General features: G+C 33.5%; 2 protein-coding genes across 3 annotated transcripts; both read left to right on the top strand.

Annotated features, from left to right (window-relative positions):
* The first annotated feature begins 10,784 nt into the window (after nt 1–10,784).
* LOC148946308 (uncharacterized) lies at nt 10,785–13,012 on the top strand. Its single transcript, XM_089097941.1, has one exon. The coding sequence runs from the start codon at nt 12,319–12,321 to the stop codon at nt 13,009–13,011; it is 693 nt and encodes a 230-aa protein (XP_088954067.1). The 5' UTR covers nt 10,785–12,318; the 3' UTR covers nt 13,012.
* Nucleotides 13,013–14,612: 1,600 nt separating this feature from the next.
* LOC148946307 (uncharacterized) lies at nt 14,613–19,364 on the top strand. Of its 2 annotated transcripts, none has more exons than XR_016142524.1 (2): nt 14,613–14,735; nt 16,952–18,979. XR_016142524.1 is itself a non-coding variant. In XM_089097940.1 (2 exons), the coding sequence occupies exons 1-2, from the start codon at nt 14,669–14,671 to the stop codon at nt 19,318–19,320; spliced, it is 354 nt and encodes a 117-aa protein (XP_088954066.1). In that variant the 5' UTR covers nt 14,619–14,668; the 3' UTR covers nt 19,321–19,364. The 2 variants fall into 2 exon arrangements, 1 of the variants encoding a protein (XP_088954066.1); XM_089097940.1 differs by lacking the exon at nt 16,952–18,979 and adding an exon at nt 19,034–19,364 and having other exon boundaries at nt 14,619–14,735.
* Nucleotides 19,365–20,270: the final 906 nt, after the last annotated feature.

Raw genomic sequence — 20,270 nt, 5'->3', positions numbered from 1 at the left:
ATGGCAGCCTCACCCAACAACAAGATATTTAATTACCGTCTGTCAGGGGCTAGAAGGGTGGTGTAAACTGCATTTGGGATAATATCCATGAAATTCAGAATCCTCATAAGTAGCGTCAATTGTAAGTTGGAAACAATGGATTATATAGTGAAAAGCAATTGTATCTTGCATAATTTTCTTTTAGAATCTGATTTGTCAAGACATAACTTCACCACCCTTGTTGACCGAGAAGTAAATGGGCAAATTATTCCAGGCTCTTGGCGCAATAGCTCTAGCCTAGAGTCAGCTGGAAATTTATCCAGTAATTTCTCATCTAGAAATGTAATCCTTGTAAGGAATACCTTCAAGGAATATTTTACTGGTCCTGGATCTGTTCCATGGCAGGATCAGTCTGTGCAAAATGGGATATATTAGTTTCAGTCAATCAATTTTTTTTTCTCTTTCCAATTTGCAATTGAGTCTACTTCTATAAAACATGTAGGTTAAATCATATTTATTAACATTCTATTGTTTTGGGATAGGGGTAAGTAATTGAATAGCATATTAGTACTATTTAGTTTATGATGATTAGCAATCTTCAAAGAGAATTGTGCTAGAAAACCTTGAGGAATGGAAAAAAAAATATTAGATGAAAATTGTCTTTCTAGAACTCAAACTATTTTGATGAAGAACCCCATTTATTTATTGATTTTTTTTTGTCATGGTTTCCTTGTGGCAATTTTGCATTTATTTTAAAAACTAATCTTGTTGCTATTATTTTCCAAACATATTTAAGAAGTTATTGAAATATAATCTTTTGTTAAACCCCAACACTCCAATCAGATTCAAAGCCATTTTTGGCTTCATTTTGAAATTGAAGCTATTTGCCACTGGATTTGTAAAGTTTCTTAAGCAAAACATTTTTTCCTTTTTTGTTTTATATTAAGCCCCAATTTTTTTCCAATCCTAAAACATACACAGAAAGGTATAAAAATTGCAATATTTTATTTTAAAATTCGGCAACAAAGAAAAAAATTATCCAAATATTTTACAACAATAGCCATTCTGTATGTGCTAGTAATCTCTTTTTCTTTAGTGTCTACTTAATTTTTGTCTTCCATAGTTTTTGGTATATTGTAATTTTTATTTGGTAATATGGCACATATGCTGGACTAGGCAGGATTTTTCTCCTATTAATGTTATTTAATTTTTGTCTTGTATAGTTTTTGGTTTGCTTTAATGATTTTTTGTTCAGGATAATTTTTTGGGGACGCTACATGGGTGACGTAATTTCACTCTGGAACTATGGGGAAAATGAGCTTAAGGGTTTTTTAGATCAGCTTAATACATACGATAGAAATTTACAGTTTACTCTAGAAATCGAAATCGCAAATAAAATCCCATTTTTGGATGTGTTAGTTATTCGTAGCTTCGATAAACTCAATTTTACTATTTATAGAAAACCAACACAAAATAATAGATATTTGCATTTTAAATCAAACCACCCCCTATAAGTTAAAAGAGCAGTCGTAATATCCCTCGTCGATCGTGCCCTAAACATTTGTTCTGATTCCCACATCACAGCAGAATTAAACTTTATCAAGGACATACTTTTTAGAAATGGGTATCCTATTTTACTGATTAATAGTGTAATTAACTGTAGACTGGAAAGACATTCCCGTTAAATTAATGATAGTTTACCATATAAGATTTCTGACAAGCCCTTAAACATAATTTACCTCTCTTACATCCGAAAAATCACTACAAATCTTAAAAGAGTTTGCACAAAAATAATCTGTATGTAGTATTCACAAATAATTTTAAAATCGTAATTTTTCTAAATTCTGGTAAAGATGAAACCCCAGTTACTCGCCAAATTGGGGTCTTTCAAATACCATGCGATTATGGCAAATATGTAGGTAGACACACTAGAATTTACAAAAGTGCATACAACAGCATAAAGATGATGTAGTGAAAGCTCTAAATTATAATATTTCCACAATTTCATTTGATTCTGCATTAGGGAGCCATGTCTTGAAGTTCCTAGCCACAATATACTTTTTGATGAATCCGCCCTTATTAGCAATGAACTAGGCATAAAGCAGGTAGTCCGAGAATCAATTCAAATCAGACTTAAGATTAATAATAATATTTCCTTAAGTAGGGACTTGGGGGAATATACACTAATTGCTCTATACAAAAACTTAATTGAAAATGATCGTGCAAAATTTTTAAAAAAACCAATAGACATTAACACAGAACCGGTTACAAAAAGACCTTTGAGGTTAGCTGCCTAAAAGGCTGGATTAGCAATAAGAATGTGTTTTTAAATTATTTTTCTTTCATCTCATTAAATCGCCTTGTTTTAACTTACTTTTTGTCAGTCCTGTTTGAACTTTGCTGAAGTAAGGATGCTGGGACTGCTTTGAATAAAAAAATTTGATTTTTGGTTTATTGGTTGCATGTTGTTTTGAGTCTTTTTTCTTTTATATATTTTAGTCTTGCTGAGGACCGCCCTTGGGCATAGAGCCGAAATATTCATTCAAATTATCACCACTGTCTTGCAAAAAGATTTCCCTATGGTTCTTCGTGCTTTTGTTGTAGGTTTGATGTTGAGCTTTTATCACTTGAAGTGGTAATGGACAGGTATACTGGTCCATCATCTCCAAGAGCTGAATAATGACTGTCTCTTCAGTATGTGCCAGAATCCCTGATGTCCTGCAAGACAAAGTAAGTTTAAAATATTTCTATTTACACTACAAAGCACATATATTTTTAGTTTTTGACCCTATCTGTAGCTATCTTTGAAAACCAGAAAATTAAACAGTCTGTTTTTTTACAGAAAGTAAACAGAACAGAAGAAAGATGCGAATGGTTGGTAGTTTTGTCAAGGATTCATTAAGAGCTTTGGAATCAGCATAATTTGAATCCAATTTCCATAATTGTAAATGCAGAGCTTTTGCCACCATTTATTAAATACTTATACTAAAAAATTGTCACAAATCTTTTGAAACTATTGAACGATCTATTTTGACGCCATTTCCTTCTGAACTTTCTTTTCAAACTTGGTGACTGTTTTATGCATATCCAGTCTTGTTCATACAAAGCTACTGAAATATTGTGAACTTAAAGGTTATTCATGAAAGTGTAGCGATAAAAGATTTGCTATTTGTGTCGATAGAAATTTTCTCCGACAGCGCCGCTTATAGCGCTGGAGATTGTGTCAACTAGGCTAGCGCCGCTCTCAATTAATGAGAGAAAATTGAATATGTAGACATATAAATGTGGCCTCTTCTTTTTTGAGCTATCTGGAGATCAGATTCCTTTGGGAGCATTTACCTTGGAGACTTACGAACTAGTTAGCTGTTATTAGACTAGGCGCAGACATATAAATGAAATAAACACGGATAAAAAAGACAATAGATTTATTGAACTTACATGCTTAGTTGCACAGGAACTGGTCACTTCAATGACAATAACGGTGACCAAAATACAATAATTTCGCCTGAATCTCTCTAGGTCTGATGTATTAATTGTTTCAGATCTGACTTAAGATTAAAACTAAAAAGCACATCTACCCCACTACCAAACGCAGTTCTTTCGTCCTTCGCTGTAAGGACTGCTTGCCATTGGCTCACGTGGCACCAGGACGCGAATCCTCGTCCAATGATCTCTTTTAAATGTTTTTGATGATTCAAGCATTCACACAGTTTTTTTGCCATTTAAACTTTCTTAGAAATGTTGTGCATAGCATTTTTTTGCTACTAATTGTCTTAGCGAAATTCGAACGACTAGCGTCGTAGTTTGACTGAAGCTAGAATGCAATTTATCTTTTTGCTGATTAAAATTTTAGACTCTTGGAAGCGGTATTTGAACTCCATTAGGGGAAGTTTAATTTCTGCCCGAATCATCTTTAGAAGGAAAGAATCTTATCTTATAAATATATGGTATTCTACTGCTGGTGCACATCACCCTTCCCATCAAATAATGACGTCCCGTCATTAGTAACTGCCCATTAGGAGTGCTTAAAATTTTTCAAAGATTTTCCTGGTTTTAGTCTACGTCCAGATCTAAGATTAATTGCTAGTAATCGGCGTACTTAGGGTTATATTACTGATAACATCTTAAAGATTTTTTTTTTCTATATCAAACAATGATTACTCAAACTTTTCTCACAATTAATAAACTCTAATGTATTTACAGTAGTTTTTTTGCTGTCTATATGACGTACTACATACTATCTACACTACGTTAAATGAATAACATGATAATATTACACCTAATTCTACTTTTGGTACATACATGAATGATTTATAACATACAATATTGGGTTCATCATATTCACTGATAACATTAAAACACTTTTACTATTGGGATTTTTGAATTGTCAAAGTTATTAGGAAGTAACACATGTATCTTCACATCTATTCATCACCTTTCGTGTCCTTAGTGTACTACACCCTTCTGTTGTAAATAATTGTCCTTCACTCTTTTTGTCTTGGCAAAAATTTTGAAGCATTTACGTTATGGTTTCTTCGTGGAACAGTTCGAGTCTAGTTGTCCTTACACGACAAGTTTTCCCTAATAGTCAATTGGGAAATGACCGTTAACTATCGTTCTAATAGTCAACTGGGAAATGATTTTTCCCACTACAGGTGTTGGTGTTTTTCATCTCAGCATATCATTTTTAGGATTTTTTTGAGGCACATAGAGAATGTATTCTCGCGTAAAATTGTTCATTTGTGCCTTTTGAAACGGGTTGTCGTCATACTATAGTGACTCTCTTAATATATTGTCTTTAAATTCAACTTCAAACATCTTCAAATATCATTTGACTTCAAATATCGTTTATCTTGTACTGCTCGATGGAGTTCTCAGAATTAAACCTCAAATTGTGTCTAACTTCAGTTTCAAATATCTTCAAATGTCTTTAAGTATCTTTTAACTTCAAATATAGTTAAATATCGTCTATCTTGTTCTGATCGATGGGGTTCTCAGAATTAAACTTAAAATTCTCTCTAACTTCAGTTTCAAATATCTTCAAATGTCTTTAAGTATCATTTAAATTCAAATATTGTTAAATATCGTTTATCTTGTTCTGATCAATGGTGTTCTCAGAATAAAACTTCAAATTGTCTTTAACTTCAGCTTCAAATATCTTCAAATGTCTTTAAGTATCTTTTAACTTCAAATATCGTTAAATATCGTTTATCTTGTTTTGATCGATGGGGTTCTCAGCATTTATGTGATTACATAGTTTGTTAAAGCACTTGATACTGAGGCTCAAATATAGTGTTACCTGATTTGTAATACTGTTCATGGTCGAAGAAACGACGGTCAAAGGTAACTGTTGTCTTCGTGGACGAAGCTGGGATGAAAGTTGCCTGGAGTCATGGTGAGTACTCTTTGTTGGTTGAGATATTATGAAAATAGATGCTACTGAGTCGGATCTGTACTTGGCAGCTCATTGTAATGATCAATAGCCAATTTTCCATTTAATTCCTGTAATAAAAATAGCGAGGCAGAATCAAACGGTCTTTAAAGTAAACACTCATAGTACAAATAAGTCACGTATTAATTGGGTACATTACTTTCTTAGCTATGAGACAGAATTAAATAAATACACTAATATTAGTACTCACAATGAAAATCTAAAACAGAAATGTCTTCAAATTTGTTTTGAGAACGGAAATATCGATATTAAATAAACATAATTTACCCTAAATTATTAAGTTTGAGGTCTACTTTTACAACATGTTTCATGCCTGCATTGTTCACGCACGTCCGTGCTGTTTAAGAAACGCATGTTGCAGCGTCATAACCACACGGTTTTACGCAAACGATACTACAATGAGGGAACAAGACATAACAAGGACGAGTGGAGACCTCTATACCCACTCGTTTTCTAATGTCTTCCCTATTTCTTGGCTTAGACGTTCTCATGGGGCTCCGGGTTTAACGGCTGAAATGCAGAGGTTCTTAGTCTCAGGATTTTTCCGTAATTGCAAGTCAACATTGGTGCCTCATATTCGCTTTTCGAATAAGGTCATTAGATGAAGGATTTCCAAGCTTTCCTTCGTAGATTCCAGTGAAAGCTTGGCAAAGAATATAAGCATAATGAAGAACTGACATCAATATCTTTTTAGAAGGCTATTGTTTGAGCAAATCCTTCAGCACTAAATAAATAAATATGATATATTAAAGTCTTATTAGAATCTGTTAAGCGAAAAACATCTTCACCTTAATGGGGAATTCCTTGTGGGTTTTACTTAGTCGCCATTAATGTGAAGATGTTTTTCGCTTAACAGATTCTAATAAGACTTTAATATATCATATTTTTTTATTTAGTTCTGAAGGATTTGCTCAGACAATAGCCTTCTAAAAAGATATTGCTGTCAGTTCTTTATTATGCTTATATCCTGTGCAATGAATTAACGGGAATCTACGGAGGCAAGCTTGAAAATCCTGCATCTAATGACCTTATTTGAAAAGCGAATACGAGGCACCAATGTTGACTTGCAATTACGGAAAAATACTGAGACTAAGAACCTCTGCATTTCAGCGATATTGAATACAAATGGCGCGGCCTGTACATTACACGTTCAAGAGATACAAGCCAGTGTAGCAAATTACCAGAAAGATAAAATCGATATGATATCTAAGAGAATCTCAAAAACTATAAACGTAATGAATTACTTAAGGAATGAAGTGGACCGCGTGGTAATAGACGCGAGCTTAACCATGATTTCACTTGATACAATTACCATGTCATTACTAAATTTGGCGACAGACGTCAGCAAGTTCGAGTTTGCACTATTTGCCCTCACGGGAGGAACTTTGTCCTACGACCTAGTAGATTCTTCTAGCCTAAAAAGTATGCTAGACAAAATAAAAACGCTCCTAATGCTTGGCTTACATTTGCCCATAGAACCAAAAGTATCAAATTTATTCCATTACTATACTAAATTAAAAGTCCACGTCACGGAAATAAATGAACAGCTATTTGTAGTAGTAACAATTCCATTGATAAATCAACAATGAGTTTACGACCTGTACCAAATTTCAACCTTCCCGGCTAACATAAAGAACACGAATTTATTTATGACTATCACGCCGGAAGCAGAGTATTTGCTTATTGATCAAGATAGGCGAAAATACGCCCTAGCCAATCCACAAGACTTAAAAGAGTGCGTACCATTCAAAAACTTAGTATGCCACCTTACGTTACCTATTCATAATGTCAAGTCTGGATCCTGTATGTTAGATATATTTTTGAAAGACACACAACAGGAAGAAACACCGAATTCATGCGAAGCCGTGGTAGGAAGTACTAAGCGAGAAATATTCATTCACCTTAGAAATGACCTTTGGCTATTCTCAGTTCCAAGAGAAACCGTCGGAACACTGTCTTGTTACAATAATAAGGAAAGAATCTTGTATTTTAAATATATGGTATTCTACTGCTGGTGCAAAAGTATGATTGTATATATTTCCAAAAGACTATTAGAGGCTCTCATAGATTCAAATTTACTTCTTGTATCAAGTAGAGCATAAAGAACAAAAGAAAAACGTTTAAAACTAACTAAGAAAGAAGTCTACGTAAATGGAGAATTAAAAAAACACAAAAAAGGAAAGAGGGTGGAGGTTGTATTTCAATTATTCCAGGGAGAAAAATAAAAACTTACAGGGATAAGATGCATCACAGAGCAGTAAAACTTAAAGGAAAATGGCTATAGTAATATACAAACAAATAAAAAGAGACAAAGGAGCCCTGTTTAGTTCAGGACATATATCAGGAATCATGAGAAAAGGCAATGAAACTTTTTTGTAACCTCTCAAAGAGCTTGGATAAGTGATTAAGTTATTATGGGTGAGGAGGCTATGCAGGGGAACAGTATCTGGGGTTATGAAATTCATTCAAAATATCCTCAATATGCATATTGCAATGATGGACTTAACAAAACGCAAGCAAATACTATCCCTTTATTTTTTGGTGGATTTATGGTTAGGTTTCATGTTTGGACTGGAGTAATGAATTGGCCATCTTTTTTAACTTTTTTATTTTATGTTATTTTAGTTATGCCTTCTCCACCACATGGAAAAGCTCTGCTTCTAGGGTGGATTATTTATTTTATTCAATAATTAATTTAAACAAAACATTCCATGACATAGATATAAAGGAATGTTTTTTAAGGTAACAAATAGTTCTCCTTTTAGATACCTATAAATACTTACTGTGTATAAACAATAAATCAAAACCATAAATCTTACCATCGGGGATTATGATACTTCAAAAGAAATTGCATTGACCTGAAGGGAGGCCACTTTGAAAATCCCCAATCTTCACCACCATCCCCACTTCTTTTGTTTTGTTGTGCATTAACCTTCTTGAAAAATTCATTTCTCAGAAACCTCCAGGTATTTTTCACCATTCAACTGTAAAAAAAACGGTATAATAAATTGAAGGTCCTTAGTAGATTGTTAATACATTACTGAAGATGGCACAAATAAAAAGTACTAAGGTCTATACATAAGGGGCACGAAGGATGAGTAAATCTCTAATAATCAGAAGTGATTGCACAAAAATTTTAACAGTAAGATTTCAATAAAATATTATAGGATAAAACACAGGCATCATCTATAGGAAAATGACCAATATGGTTTCAATAAAATATTTACACATCTCTAATCAACTGCAAATGTAACATAAAGTAAAACAAAGATAACTTCAGTTCCTCTAAAATTTGAAAAAATAGGACTTCTTGAAAAAATCTATTACTTTGCAACCTGAACTCAAAACAATAGAATCACAATAAGTTTCTATTTTGCAACCCAAACATTCTAGACACATGTAAATTCCAAGACACACCTAAGTATTTGCAACTAGCTAGCATGCAAAAAAAAAATTGCATGCAAGACAAAGAATTAAAAGGAGACAAAAAAGTTAGTTGGGAACCATACTTCTTTTGGCATTCTTATTTGGACTAAGAGCAAAACGTAAATATAGCAATGTCCAAAATTTGCAAAAATATATACAAAATGGAAATATGATTTTTAAACAGTCTTGTTTGAGTAACCAGACTGAATTTATGTAATTTTTGCCAAATTATATACTAACACTCTATTGTCTGACTATCTTTGTGTGAGTATCTAAATGAAATGATTGCTTATTATTTTGACTTTGTTTGTATAACCAGATCCAAGGCTTAATTTTCATGACCTATGGAGCTCCCAATAAGGAATCAATAGTAAAGAAGAAAAAGATCATATCTAGCCCCAGGGGCGTCCCGAGGGGGGACGCCCTCTCCCACTTTTTTGGTATTTGGCAATATTTCCGCCTAAGGCGAAAACTTCTGCCGAAATTTTGCAAAATCGGACGAAATTTAGCAAAATTCTTGATTTCTGCCGAAATTTGGCATAAATTTGCCAGCAATTTGGTCAAATTTACGAAGATCGCCCCCCCCCAAATAAAAGTAGCCTCGGGACGCCCCTGTCAAGCCCTCATGCTTTGACTTATAAATAACATCTAAGGTAAAGGTAACAAAACTTCATCAGACTGCACGTACTATAATTCATATGAATGAGTGAATCAAACCCTCACACTTGATAATCTTTACCTCACAACATTAAAAAGGTGATTCCAAATAAATTATAGAATAAAATATATCTTTTAATATATTCAACTAAACCAAACAAAAATCGAATATTAAATGCCCTTCCTTGCCTCTCAGATGGTGATGCAAGAATAATGGCTTCTTAATTTTAGTAGATGTTCCAAGGATAGCAACTAAACATTTTTACCAAATTGATGGTCTGAAAGAGATTAGAAAAACTAATAACAAGAAATTGATTAGAGAAATTACATATACAACAAGAAATTTTTTTAAATTGTAAAGTTGCTCAAGGTTAATGCCGGTTTCACATTAGATAAAATGGTCTTTCACACTTGCTCACTTAGGGTCCGTAACCTCCATAAGCTCCGTAGCGTGACCTACTTAAGCTCTGTAACGTAAGCTAATTACAAAGTTGAAAAAATGTCAACTTAACATCCGTAACGTAATTGACTTTGAAGAAAAGTGATAATGGATGAGTTAGATTATATGATTATTGACTTTGTTAAAGGTGCTTTCACATTGCTACGTCATGCCTTTCACACTGCCTTATGCGTCTTATGTAACCTTTCACATCAAGAAGTTACGTTATGTTTTGGTAGTTATGTTCTCTTAATTTCTACGTAACGTAGTATTTTTTACATAGCATAACGAACATAGAAAATAGAGTCGGGCTCTATTTTTACGTTACGTTACGGAAAAGTTTCAAGCTTTGTGGGATAAATGGACTCCCTTGATGAAAAAATAATTGACTTTGTCAAACAACGTCCTTTTTTGTACGATAAAAAGCAGATGGACTATAAGGACTCTGCAAAGAAGCTAAACGCTTGGTCTTCATTTGTTGAGAAAATCAACAAATAATGTGGAAGAACTTTTCTTGGTAAGTTTCTTTGCTACTTTTCATAGGCAAAACTGGTTTAAGAAATGCTTTTGGGGGAGGTAGAAACCCCAGTTTTATGACTGGTTGCCACCTACATAATGTTCGTTTTCCTTTCATTTCCTTTGTTTCAGTATCTACATAGGCTAGTACTCTTTGTACCTTTAAAGCCTAGTAAAAGAGCCTTGGAAGGTGATTCCATCATAGCTCACAGTTATTATGGTGGTAAAGGTGCAGTGTAGCTGCACCTTTTGAGGTGCAGTGTAGCTGCACCAATTGATTGAATAATATACCCTTAGAAATAAGCTGTTTTTATCAGGGGGAGCTACACTGCACCTTTACCAAAGTTTTTTTTCAGCTGTGATGGAAATCACAGATTTGCCCTCAGTCTTTGGATTTTGTCTTTTTGCCATTGGATACTAGAGCAAAAATACCTTATAAGCAAACCTGCATGCCAAAATGCCACTTTTATCTCCCTGGCTTTTCAAGATAGAGTAAATTGCTGCCATTTGATTGATTTTTTTAAACTTCTGTAAGTGACCACTGATTTCAATATTGTACTATATTATAATGCAACGCTGAATACAAATAGGTATTAACATCAGTGGCATAAATTCAAGCCCCTAAAGTAATAACATGCTTAGACAATGAGTAGCTCTGTACTTCTTTATGATGCTATAAATGACAAGTTTTAAGTTTAGTAGATCAACATGGAGATCAATGTTTTGCAATAAATAAACTTAGTAGCCTATGCCAAAGCTTTTCAAATTGCAAATCCAGATTGTATCCATAGCTCCTAGAAGATTAGTGGTTATATCTAAATCACAGATTTGCCCTCAGCCTTTGGATTTTGTCTTTTTGCCATTGGATACTAGAGCAAAAATACCTTATAAGCAAACCTGCATGCCAAAATGTCACTTTTATCTCCCTGGCTTTTCAAGATAGAGTAAATTGCTGCCATTTGATTGATTTTTTTTAAACTTCTGTAAGTGACCACTGATTTCAATATTGTACTATAATATAATGCAACTCTGAATACAAATAGGTATTAACATCAGTGGCATAAATTCAAGCCCCTAAAGTAATAACATGCTTAGACAATGAGTAGCTCTGTACTTCTTTATGATGCTATAAATGACAAGTTTTAAGTTTAGTAGATCAACATGGAGATCAATGTTTTGCAATAAATAAACTTAGTAGCCTATGCCAAAGCTTTTCAAATTGCAAATCCAGATTGTATCCATAGCTCCTAGAAGATTAGTGGTTATATCTAAACTTTACATAGCACTCTAACTGGCCTTTGCCATTGGATTAAACTTTACATAGCACTCTAACTGGCCAAGTTGTCTTTCATTGCAAGATGCTTCCTATTGCTGTTTATTTAATAAGTCTATTAGCCTATAACCCCAGTAAGCAATTAGTAGATTGTTTTCCCTCAACTTTTGTGGAAAAATCAATTTAACTACAACAAAATCCAAATCGATCTCAGTTTTAAATTTAACATTACTATTAAAGAAGGATTATAGGGGGAGGCGATTTATCCAGTTCATTTATTAGAAAATAGACAAAATGATACTTCCTAATACTGAACTTTTGAAAACTCAGACACCTCACGGCACGATATTTGTTATAAGTTATTTGCTTCTCTAAAATAGGTGTCTAAGAGGCAAATGTAGGAATAATACACTTTTTAGTGATCTATTTTTATAATTGCTGCCGCTTCGCGGCCAAAAATAGGAGGGCTAAGCTCCAGGTCCTGGTCCCTCCCAAGGTTTCAGCAAATGACACCTCTGCATTGTTTGAATTGTTACTTGTTTTACAGATATTTCTTTCATTGCAGTTGAGGACCTGATGAAAAGATGGACCGGCCTTCGGGAAAGATATTCTAGGATCAAGAAAAACTTGAAACCCCCAAGTGGATCTGGTCTAGCAGATGTCGACATAAAGCCGGGAGAGGTAAAAATGCTGATTGCGATGGATTTTTTGAAAGATGTGATTGTGCCTAGAAATAGAAAAACCTTCAGCAATGTTAATCAACCTAAGCCAATGATGACTGATTATACTGACGAGATCCAGCCATATGCTTCAAGTGATACTCAAGGAGAAGTTACCGAAATAGAATCTGATAAAGAGATTGAACGTACTTTCATTATTTATTCCCCAGAAGATTTATTACAGGAAAGTTGCGATCCAGGGTCTGCTAACTTGTCGAAAGAGGAGAACCTACCAAAGGAATTCCCAGTATCACCTGGTCCTGTTCCTAATGTTAAGAGAAAGAGATCAGGAGTCAGTACTTCTTCTAAAGTGAAGGAAGACAGCAGTGAGCTAGAGGAAACCCTGAAGAACTACCTTGTTGAAAAAATTTCTTCAAAGAGAAAGAAAGATGACACAAGTGGTCCCACTTCAGATCCAGATTTCATGTTCCTTCAGTCGATCTTACCCCATTTCAAGCAAGTGGCGCAGGAAGACAAACTGGACTGTCAACTTGAGATTCTGAGTATCATCAGGAATTATAGAAAGAAAAATACATTGCATACAGAATGAGCTTCTTTTGTAATTGAACTTTCCTTTTTCATATATATTTTTGTAAACGAGATTGAAATAATGTTAATAACCTTTCTGAGATTATTCTTTGCTTTAATTCTTTGTTGCAGTCATCCATAAACAGTTTACAAAATTAATTAAAGTAAAAAAAAAAGTAAAATATCGGGACTAATCAAAATGAGCCTTGAAATGCCCTCTGCATTTGTCCTCTCACTGAACCAGCTTCAGTCATGAAATAGTCTGCCAACTTGTCTCGTAGGTTTCGGGTAGGTCTTGAGCTGTGGTTGCTAGTGGCCAGGCGTATATCTCCCAAGCCATCAGATGATGCTGAAGAGCTACCTTCAGGAGTGACACCTCTATTGACAATAAGGAAATTGTGAAGGCAGATTGCTGTCAGCACAATTTGACAAACTTTTTCTCTCTGGGCTATTATCTCTGTTCTAAATATGCGAAATCTTTGTGATAGAAGCCCAAAACTGTTTTCTATTATCCTCCTGACCGAGTTTAATCGATAATTAAATATCCTCTGTTGATCATTCAGTTTTTTGCCAGGATATGCTCTCATTATGTATGGTTTCAGTGGAAACGCTTCATCACCAATCAAGAAGTGGGGAAAAGCTATATCTGAGCCTGGTAGCAATTTGTTTGCAGGAAACTGTATGCTTCCGTTTTCAATGGCTTTTCCCAAATCTGATCTTGCAAATATGCCACCATCGCTTTCACTGCCATAGGCGCCTACATCAGTAAAGCTGAATTTATAACTGGCATCACAGACAGCCAGTAGTACAAGGCTATGGAAACCTTTGTAGTTGAAGTCCAGAGATCCACCTTTGTTTGGACACTGCATCCTTATGTGCTTCCCATCTATTGCACCTACACAATTTGGCATTTTGTATTTCTTCAGAAAATCGTCTGCAATTTTTTCCATTTGACTTGTTGAGGGTGGTTGCAGGTAAGTTGGTGACAGACTATCAAAAACAGCCTTTAAAGTTTCACTTAGAATTCCACTAACTGTAGAGATTCCCAGACGGAAGTCGTAATGCAATGAAGTCATGGAGGCTCCTGTTGCCAGGTACCTCAAAGTTAGTGCCAGCTTGACTTCAGGAGAAATAGCTCTTCGAAAGTTTGTATCCTGCTTCCGAATTTTATCTTTGACTTGCTCAAATATGTCAAGGTATTCACTTCTTGAAAAACGGGTAAAATTAAAAAACTTTTCTTCATCATCACACAGAATCATGTCTTGTAGAAGGTTCAACTGTCCAAATGCATCTCTGTTTTCAGATGTAAAAATAGGTCTGACCCAATAGTCTCTTTTCTTTTTCTTCTTTGGGCTTTTTCCTTTTACACACAAAAGAGCTGCAGAAAGCATCAAAATTTCATCATCAGAGCTGCTTGAGTCTTCACCGTTCCACATATTGCTAGTTCAAAAAAAACCGCCACTGCTGCTGCTGATAGTGACGAAATTATGGATTTTTATGTAGAGGCTTATGGGTTTGTATGTGAAAGTGGACGTAATAGTGTGAAAAGGGCTCCATAACTTAAGAGACGTAACGTAACTTAACGACATAACGTAATTTCTTACGTAGCAATGTGAAATTGCCTTAAGGCAAGGCCTTTATTATTCATCCCAAAGGACAAAAATTACAAAAACAAAACCATGAAGACAAATGCTTGGGAGTCATTTTCCAAGTATTCAAGGAAAGAAAAAGGCAGAGTGGATTTAGGTAAGCATGGCAGGTTAAAGTATGCCTTGGCCAGAAATTTTCTTCCCATTTGTGTGATTAATCTAAATTAAATATTATTAAAGGTGACCAAGACAATGTATTATGTATATACTAGTCTAAAAAATAGGATGCAACATTGCCTTTTAGGCACACTTTCTTTGTTAGGCTATTATTTCAGACAGTAGAAAGTGACTGAATTTTCTATAGCCAAGTGATTAAAACCCCTTGGAAGTAGCTCAACTGCTAAATTTGAAGAATAGCAGCTCTCCAAAAGGAGCTATACTACAGATCAAATAATGGATAGAACCACAAGATAATTTATTAGGCTATTATGGCTAGGCTATATAGCCTAGCCTAGTTGTATGCTTCAATCAGGGACAAGAGAGATGCTTTGTCAAGGTAACAACTATAATGGTTATAAAGAGCATAAAACAAGGAATTAATGGTAAATATATACCAAATCATATTATTGATTTAGTATTAAAGTTAATAGGCCTACACCATTCAATGCCTTTTTTTACGCTGATTATGAATATAATAATCATTTCTATCAGAAATGAATTTTAGCCCCCCCCCCCAATATATGCCAATTCAGGGTATATATTTCTACATTAGGGGGTGGGGTAAAGTTTAAACTTACCTCCCATTTAAATCAAAAACAAAATTTGTCACCCCCCCCCTAATGTAGAAATATATACCCTGAATTGACATATATAGGGGGGGGGCTGAAATTCATATCCGATATAAATGATTATCATATTTGTAATCAGCATAAAAAAGGTATCCAACGGTGTATTCACTTTATTCCTAACTCAGTAATATTATTTGATAAATATTTACCAAATCAACTGCTACTAATTTTATTTTATGTTAGTTTATCTGTAGCCTAGTGCTATATATGGGAGGTATATAGCCTAGGGTTTTATATGGGACTGTGAGGGGGGGATTGTTGTAAAAATGATTTTATCCATGAAATTAGCTTTCTCTTTTCTTTCTAGCATGTTTCTTTCTTTAGAGCTGCAATTTTACTACCCTAGTTAAATATTTGTTGAAATTGTCTAAAGTTCACCATAGAAAAATTGACTTGATAAACTTCCTTTACTTGTCAAGGTTAAGTAGATAGGCTGTGCATAAGAAAAATGAAAACTTCAGACATTTAAGTTTGAGCTGATTACTGAAAGTTTCCTTCACCTGGATCAAGTGCTCTCTTTGAAGTATAAAAGAAAGTAAGTCCAGAGGAAGATTGATTAGGATTTGTTGTCCTAATTTCTTAAAAATGTTAGGTAAAATTGTTCAAAGATTCCCATGGAGCTCAAGCACTATAATAATAAAAAAGTTGCTAGTCCCTTCCTCCCCACTGAGGCCAGATATAGCCCAAGGCTATATGCAAGACTTCCATATTTTTTATAGTTAAATTAATTTTTTGCTTATATCTCATCTAGTCTGATCATAATACCAAATAAGGCTAATATGACAAATGCACTAAATCAGCTTAGTGTTTTGCCATCACAGGGCAAGGGGTGATTGCATTAACAATAATAGAAATAGTATATTTGGAATCAGCATTAAATGACACCTGACACAACAACTTCTCATGTTGTTGGGCAGTTTCTAAATATGATATACCAACAGCTCATATGGCTTAATTGAGGAGACACAGCTATGGTTTTTGACCTTAACTCATCTCCTCTAGGCCTCTAAATTTCCCATGAAGCTGAAAAACTAAAAGGGATGTTAAATTTGGTGTATATGCTAGTTCCAATTCTGATTACAGTCTTGCCAAATCCTTTGGTCTGAATGCTCAGAAATGTATCATTTTCCTTTGCAATATTTTGACAAATCAATATTTACAAATAAATGTAAAAACAATATTTACTAGTGCTCAAAACAATATTTTACTTGATGATGTGTATAATAATAAATGCATGGGTGGTTTCTATAGCTGTAAAAATATGTCTGAATATAAGTTTTGTTTTTTCTATTAAGCTCCTTTTCAAAGGCAATGATGTTCAGTGGCTATAAATTTTCTTTATTTTTGATGTGCCTTCTGTTTTTTTTTTACCAATTTGGATTTTGTGTTCCAAGAGGTTTAATGGACAAAAATATTAGTACTAAGCTATAAATTCTTTTCTATCACAATGCTAGCCCGTTAAATAAAAAAAGAATTAAAGAGTTGGGTTTTTGGGATGTAAAGCTTTTGTTCCTGATATTTGTAGATGTTGACTTGCAAAGGCGGTGGACTTCCATAAGGGAAAAATTTGGCAGGATGCAAAAAAAATGACCCTACCAAGTGGATCTTCAGCACCAACCTTGAAAAAACAAGATGTGAAGTTTTTAGATGCAATGGAGTTTTTGAATGATTTTTTTGTGGAGAGAAATAGGAAAACTTTTGGTGTGTACATAAAATCTTCTGCTCCTCTTAGCTGTTGTATATAACAACATTGTTGTATATAACAACATATGTTGTATATAACAACAATAATGAATTTGTACTTGCATGCTGTAACTCAGGATTTTTAAAGAATACAGAATAGCTGTACAATTTCAAAAAGTCATATGAGGCAAAGAACTTAAGAATCAAAATAGTCTAAATACACCAAAAAAGTAATATGATTCCAATTTGTTTATTGCACCATAATTTTGGAAGACTATGCAGCAAAGGGTTCAATTGCTACTGAACCACCATGCAGACAGAACCACTGTGCAACTGAACCACCATTCAACAAGACCCTTTTCCAACTGAACCCTCATGTAGCTCAACCCCATTTAAATAAACCTCCATGTAACCCCTTGGTTAAGTTACAGGCAAAGGTCAGCTGATGTATGGTACATCTTTTTCATTAGACGATTTTCTTATTGGATTTCAGTGTAAAGCATAGTTAAGCATAATTTTCTGAAATCAACAATCTGAGCTGTTAATAGATCAGACCCAAGTGAAAAGAAATAAAAAATTATAGTAGAATTAAAGGTTAAATTTAATAATTGAAAGCCATACCAATTACTTTATATCATTCAAAAGCTAAAACATTCATTTTGCATCATATTAACAACATCTTCAATTTGAAACAGATATTTCAATGAATTAAGAACTGTAAGATCTGCTAATGACATAAAATACAATAAACAATGATGTAAAAATGAAAACAAAATAAGCTAGATATATCTACCCCTGAAAGTGCCCTTGGGGTTTGTTTTTGGTGTAGGCGCTTGTTTGTTATTCTAAGGAGAAACTTAAAACTATTTGTAAAATGTTAGCTTACTGTGTATTGATTCAGGACATTCATTCTCCAATCATAGTGTTTTAAGATATTTATTCCTTCAAGACAATTATTTTATTAATCCATGACTATGAATCAAAACTGACTTGTTATGTATTTTTGTACAGTTGGAGGTGAGGAGGGCATTTGATATCAGTTAGACAACCATACTTAGCACTGTAGAAATATATGATCGAACTTCCTTGTATGGCTGTGATATTGCAAGGTGCTTTATCTCAACCTTCATATTAAATTGTATCTATGAAACAGTTATTCTTATAGGGGTTATTTACAGCAGTGTGTTGCCCTTGCTTGTTGGGCTAATTGTATCATTGTTGACTGAAGTAAAATTTATGGATCTTTTAAACAATATTGAAAAAAAATACTTCAGAATATTAATTTGATGCTGTGTTGGGGTACAAGGGCACATGTGGTATTGAAGATGTGTTGTGTTTTTCTTAACAAGCTTTGGCCCTTAAAAGTGATACAAAATTTTCACAACCCTTTCCAAAGTTTTTATATGATGGAAAACATATGAAACATGACTGTTTCATATGAAAACAATCATGTTTTTTTTCTATGTGGTGGAAAAATTCCATAGAAGGCTTAATGACTCTTTGCTAAGAAGATTTTTTTTGCGTTTAATACTACTAATTGTAACTAAGTGTAATTTCAGAATTAGCAAACATTATTACATAGGACTTATGTAAATCATTTGGGAAATTGATGTAATTTGATTTTGACACTTAAGTTGCAAAAGGCCTGGTAGCATAAATATTATATTGAATTTTAGGTTACAATAATAAGGCAAAATTCACCCCATATTTCAACTCATATAATTCTGAAAGTTTGTAATATCTAGAGTTACTTTTAGTTTAGCCTTGTAAATTAGATCTGCTGCTTAAATTTTGTCAAACATAAGTAAAATTTCTAATTTTATAAATAAATAAACTTTCAAAGCAACAAAATTTATTCAAAACAGCTTTTTTTTTTCCAAGAGAATCTAGTCAAAAAAGTTTTTTCATTTATTTGTGTTTTTAGGTAACTGTGTATCTTCTTTACCTGTTTTGGGAGTCAATGAGATAGATGTAACTAACTTGGAGACAAATTATACGGAGGAAATTGGTGCAGATGAATTTGTTGAAGAGGATCTGAGCAGAATTTTACATAGTATCACTCCTTCTGCTGATGAATTAATTCTAATCCCTTCTGCTGATGAATTAATTCAAACTCCTGGGATTTCTGTTGGTGTGTTTTGTTTTCTATTTGATACTAATCATATTGAAATAAATATAAGAGGTATTCACATATGTAGATATACATTATAGATTTATTACCAGGCCAACCTGTATGGAAATATAAAATATTACAACTAAACACATTTATAGATTACTTATGCACAAATATATGTAACAAGTTGCTAAAAATTCACACTCTTAGAAGAATTTAATCTCAGGCTTGTGTCTTTAAGAGTATAATATAAAATATATTTTGTTTTGTTTAATATTATTTGTATTAAGCTGAACATGTTTCTAATTGCATTTGTGCATGTGTAATACCTGCAATGGTATATTTTTTTTTATTGTTTTTTAAAGTGCTTGTAAAATGACAGAAGCTCTAAAAAATTCTGATCTCCAAGGAATAAACTGAAGTTAATGTTCGATGTTTTCATCTAGCACAATTAGAATATTCCTGCTCCAATAAATATAATACTCTGAAAAGAGAATAAAATAGTAAAATTGAATGGGTTCAGAAAACATTACAACAAATTATCTATAGAGGTTCCCTCTTCCTTAACTCTTTTAATATTTTTGTTAGAAGACTTTGGCAAGGACTGGAGAACAATATTTTCCCTCTTTTCTCTAACACCCAATTTTGAGTTTACCCCTCCCCCAAAAAAATCAATTTCTTTATGTTTCACCTCTATACCTGTAGCCTATGTGTGGCCAAATGGGTAAAGTAACCTATTCATGTACTTAATTTCTTACTTCTCAAGAAACTTTCTGAGTATAGGTAATTTCTGTAATCGGAAGTACTTCGTTTAACCTCCAGAGATTAAGAAAATATATATTCTCTTGCAGGGATCCCAAAATAAACTAATTCAGCTTTTTCAATATAATCTTGAGAAGATGTCACTCTTTGTAGATACTTGTCTAATTAGTTTTTGATTAATGGGTGGTGGATTAAAACATATAAATGACAATTCAATTCTACCATTGACAACAATATGATAATTTGAATTGATTAATTTGGAAAAAAAATATGCTTTTTAAAAAAA

Source organism: Artemia sp. Qi Xiang Cuo, chromosome 12, assembly GCF_049724085.1.
Source record: "Artemia sp. Qi Xiang Cuo chromosome 12, ASM4972408v1, whole genome shotgun sequence".
NCBI classification, from domain to species: Eukaryota; Metazoa; Arthropoda; class Branchiopoda; order Anostraca; family Artemiidae; genus Artemia; species Artemia sp. Qi Xiang Cuo.
The sequence above is the reverse complement of the archived record's forward strand: the minus strand, read 5'-3'. Positions and strand labels throughout refer to the sequence as shown.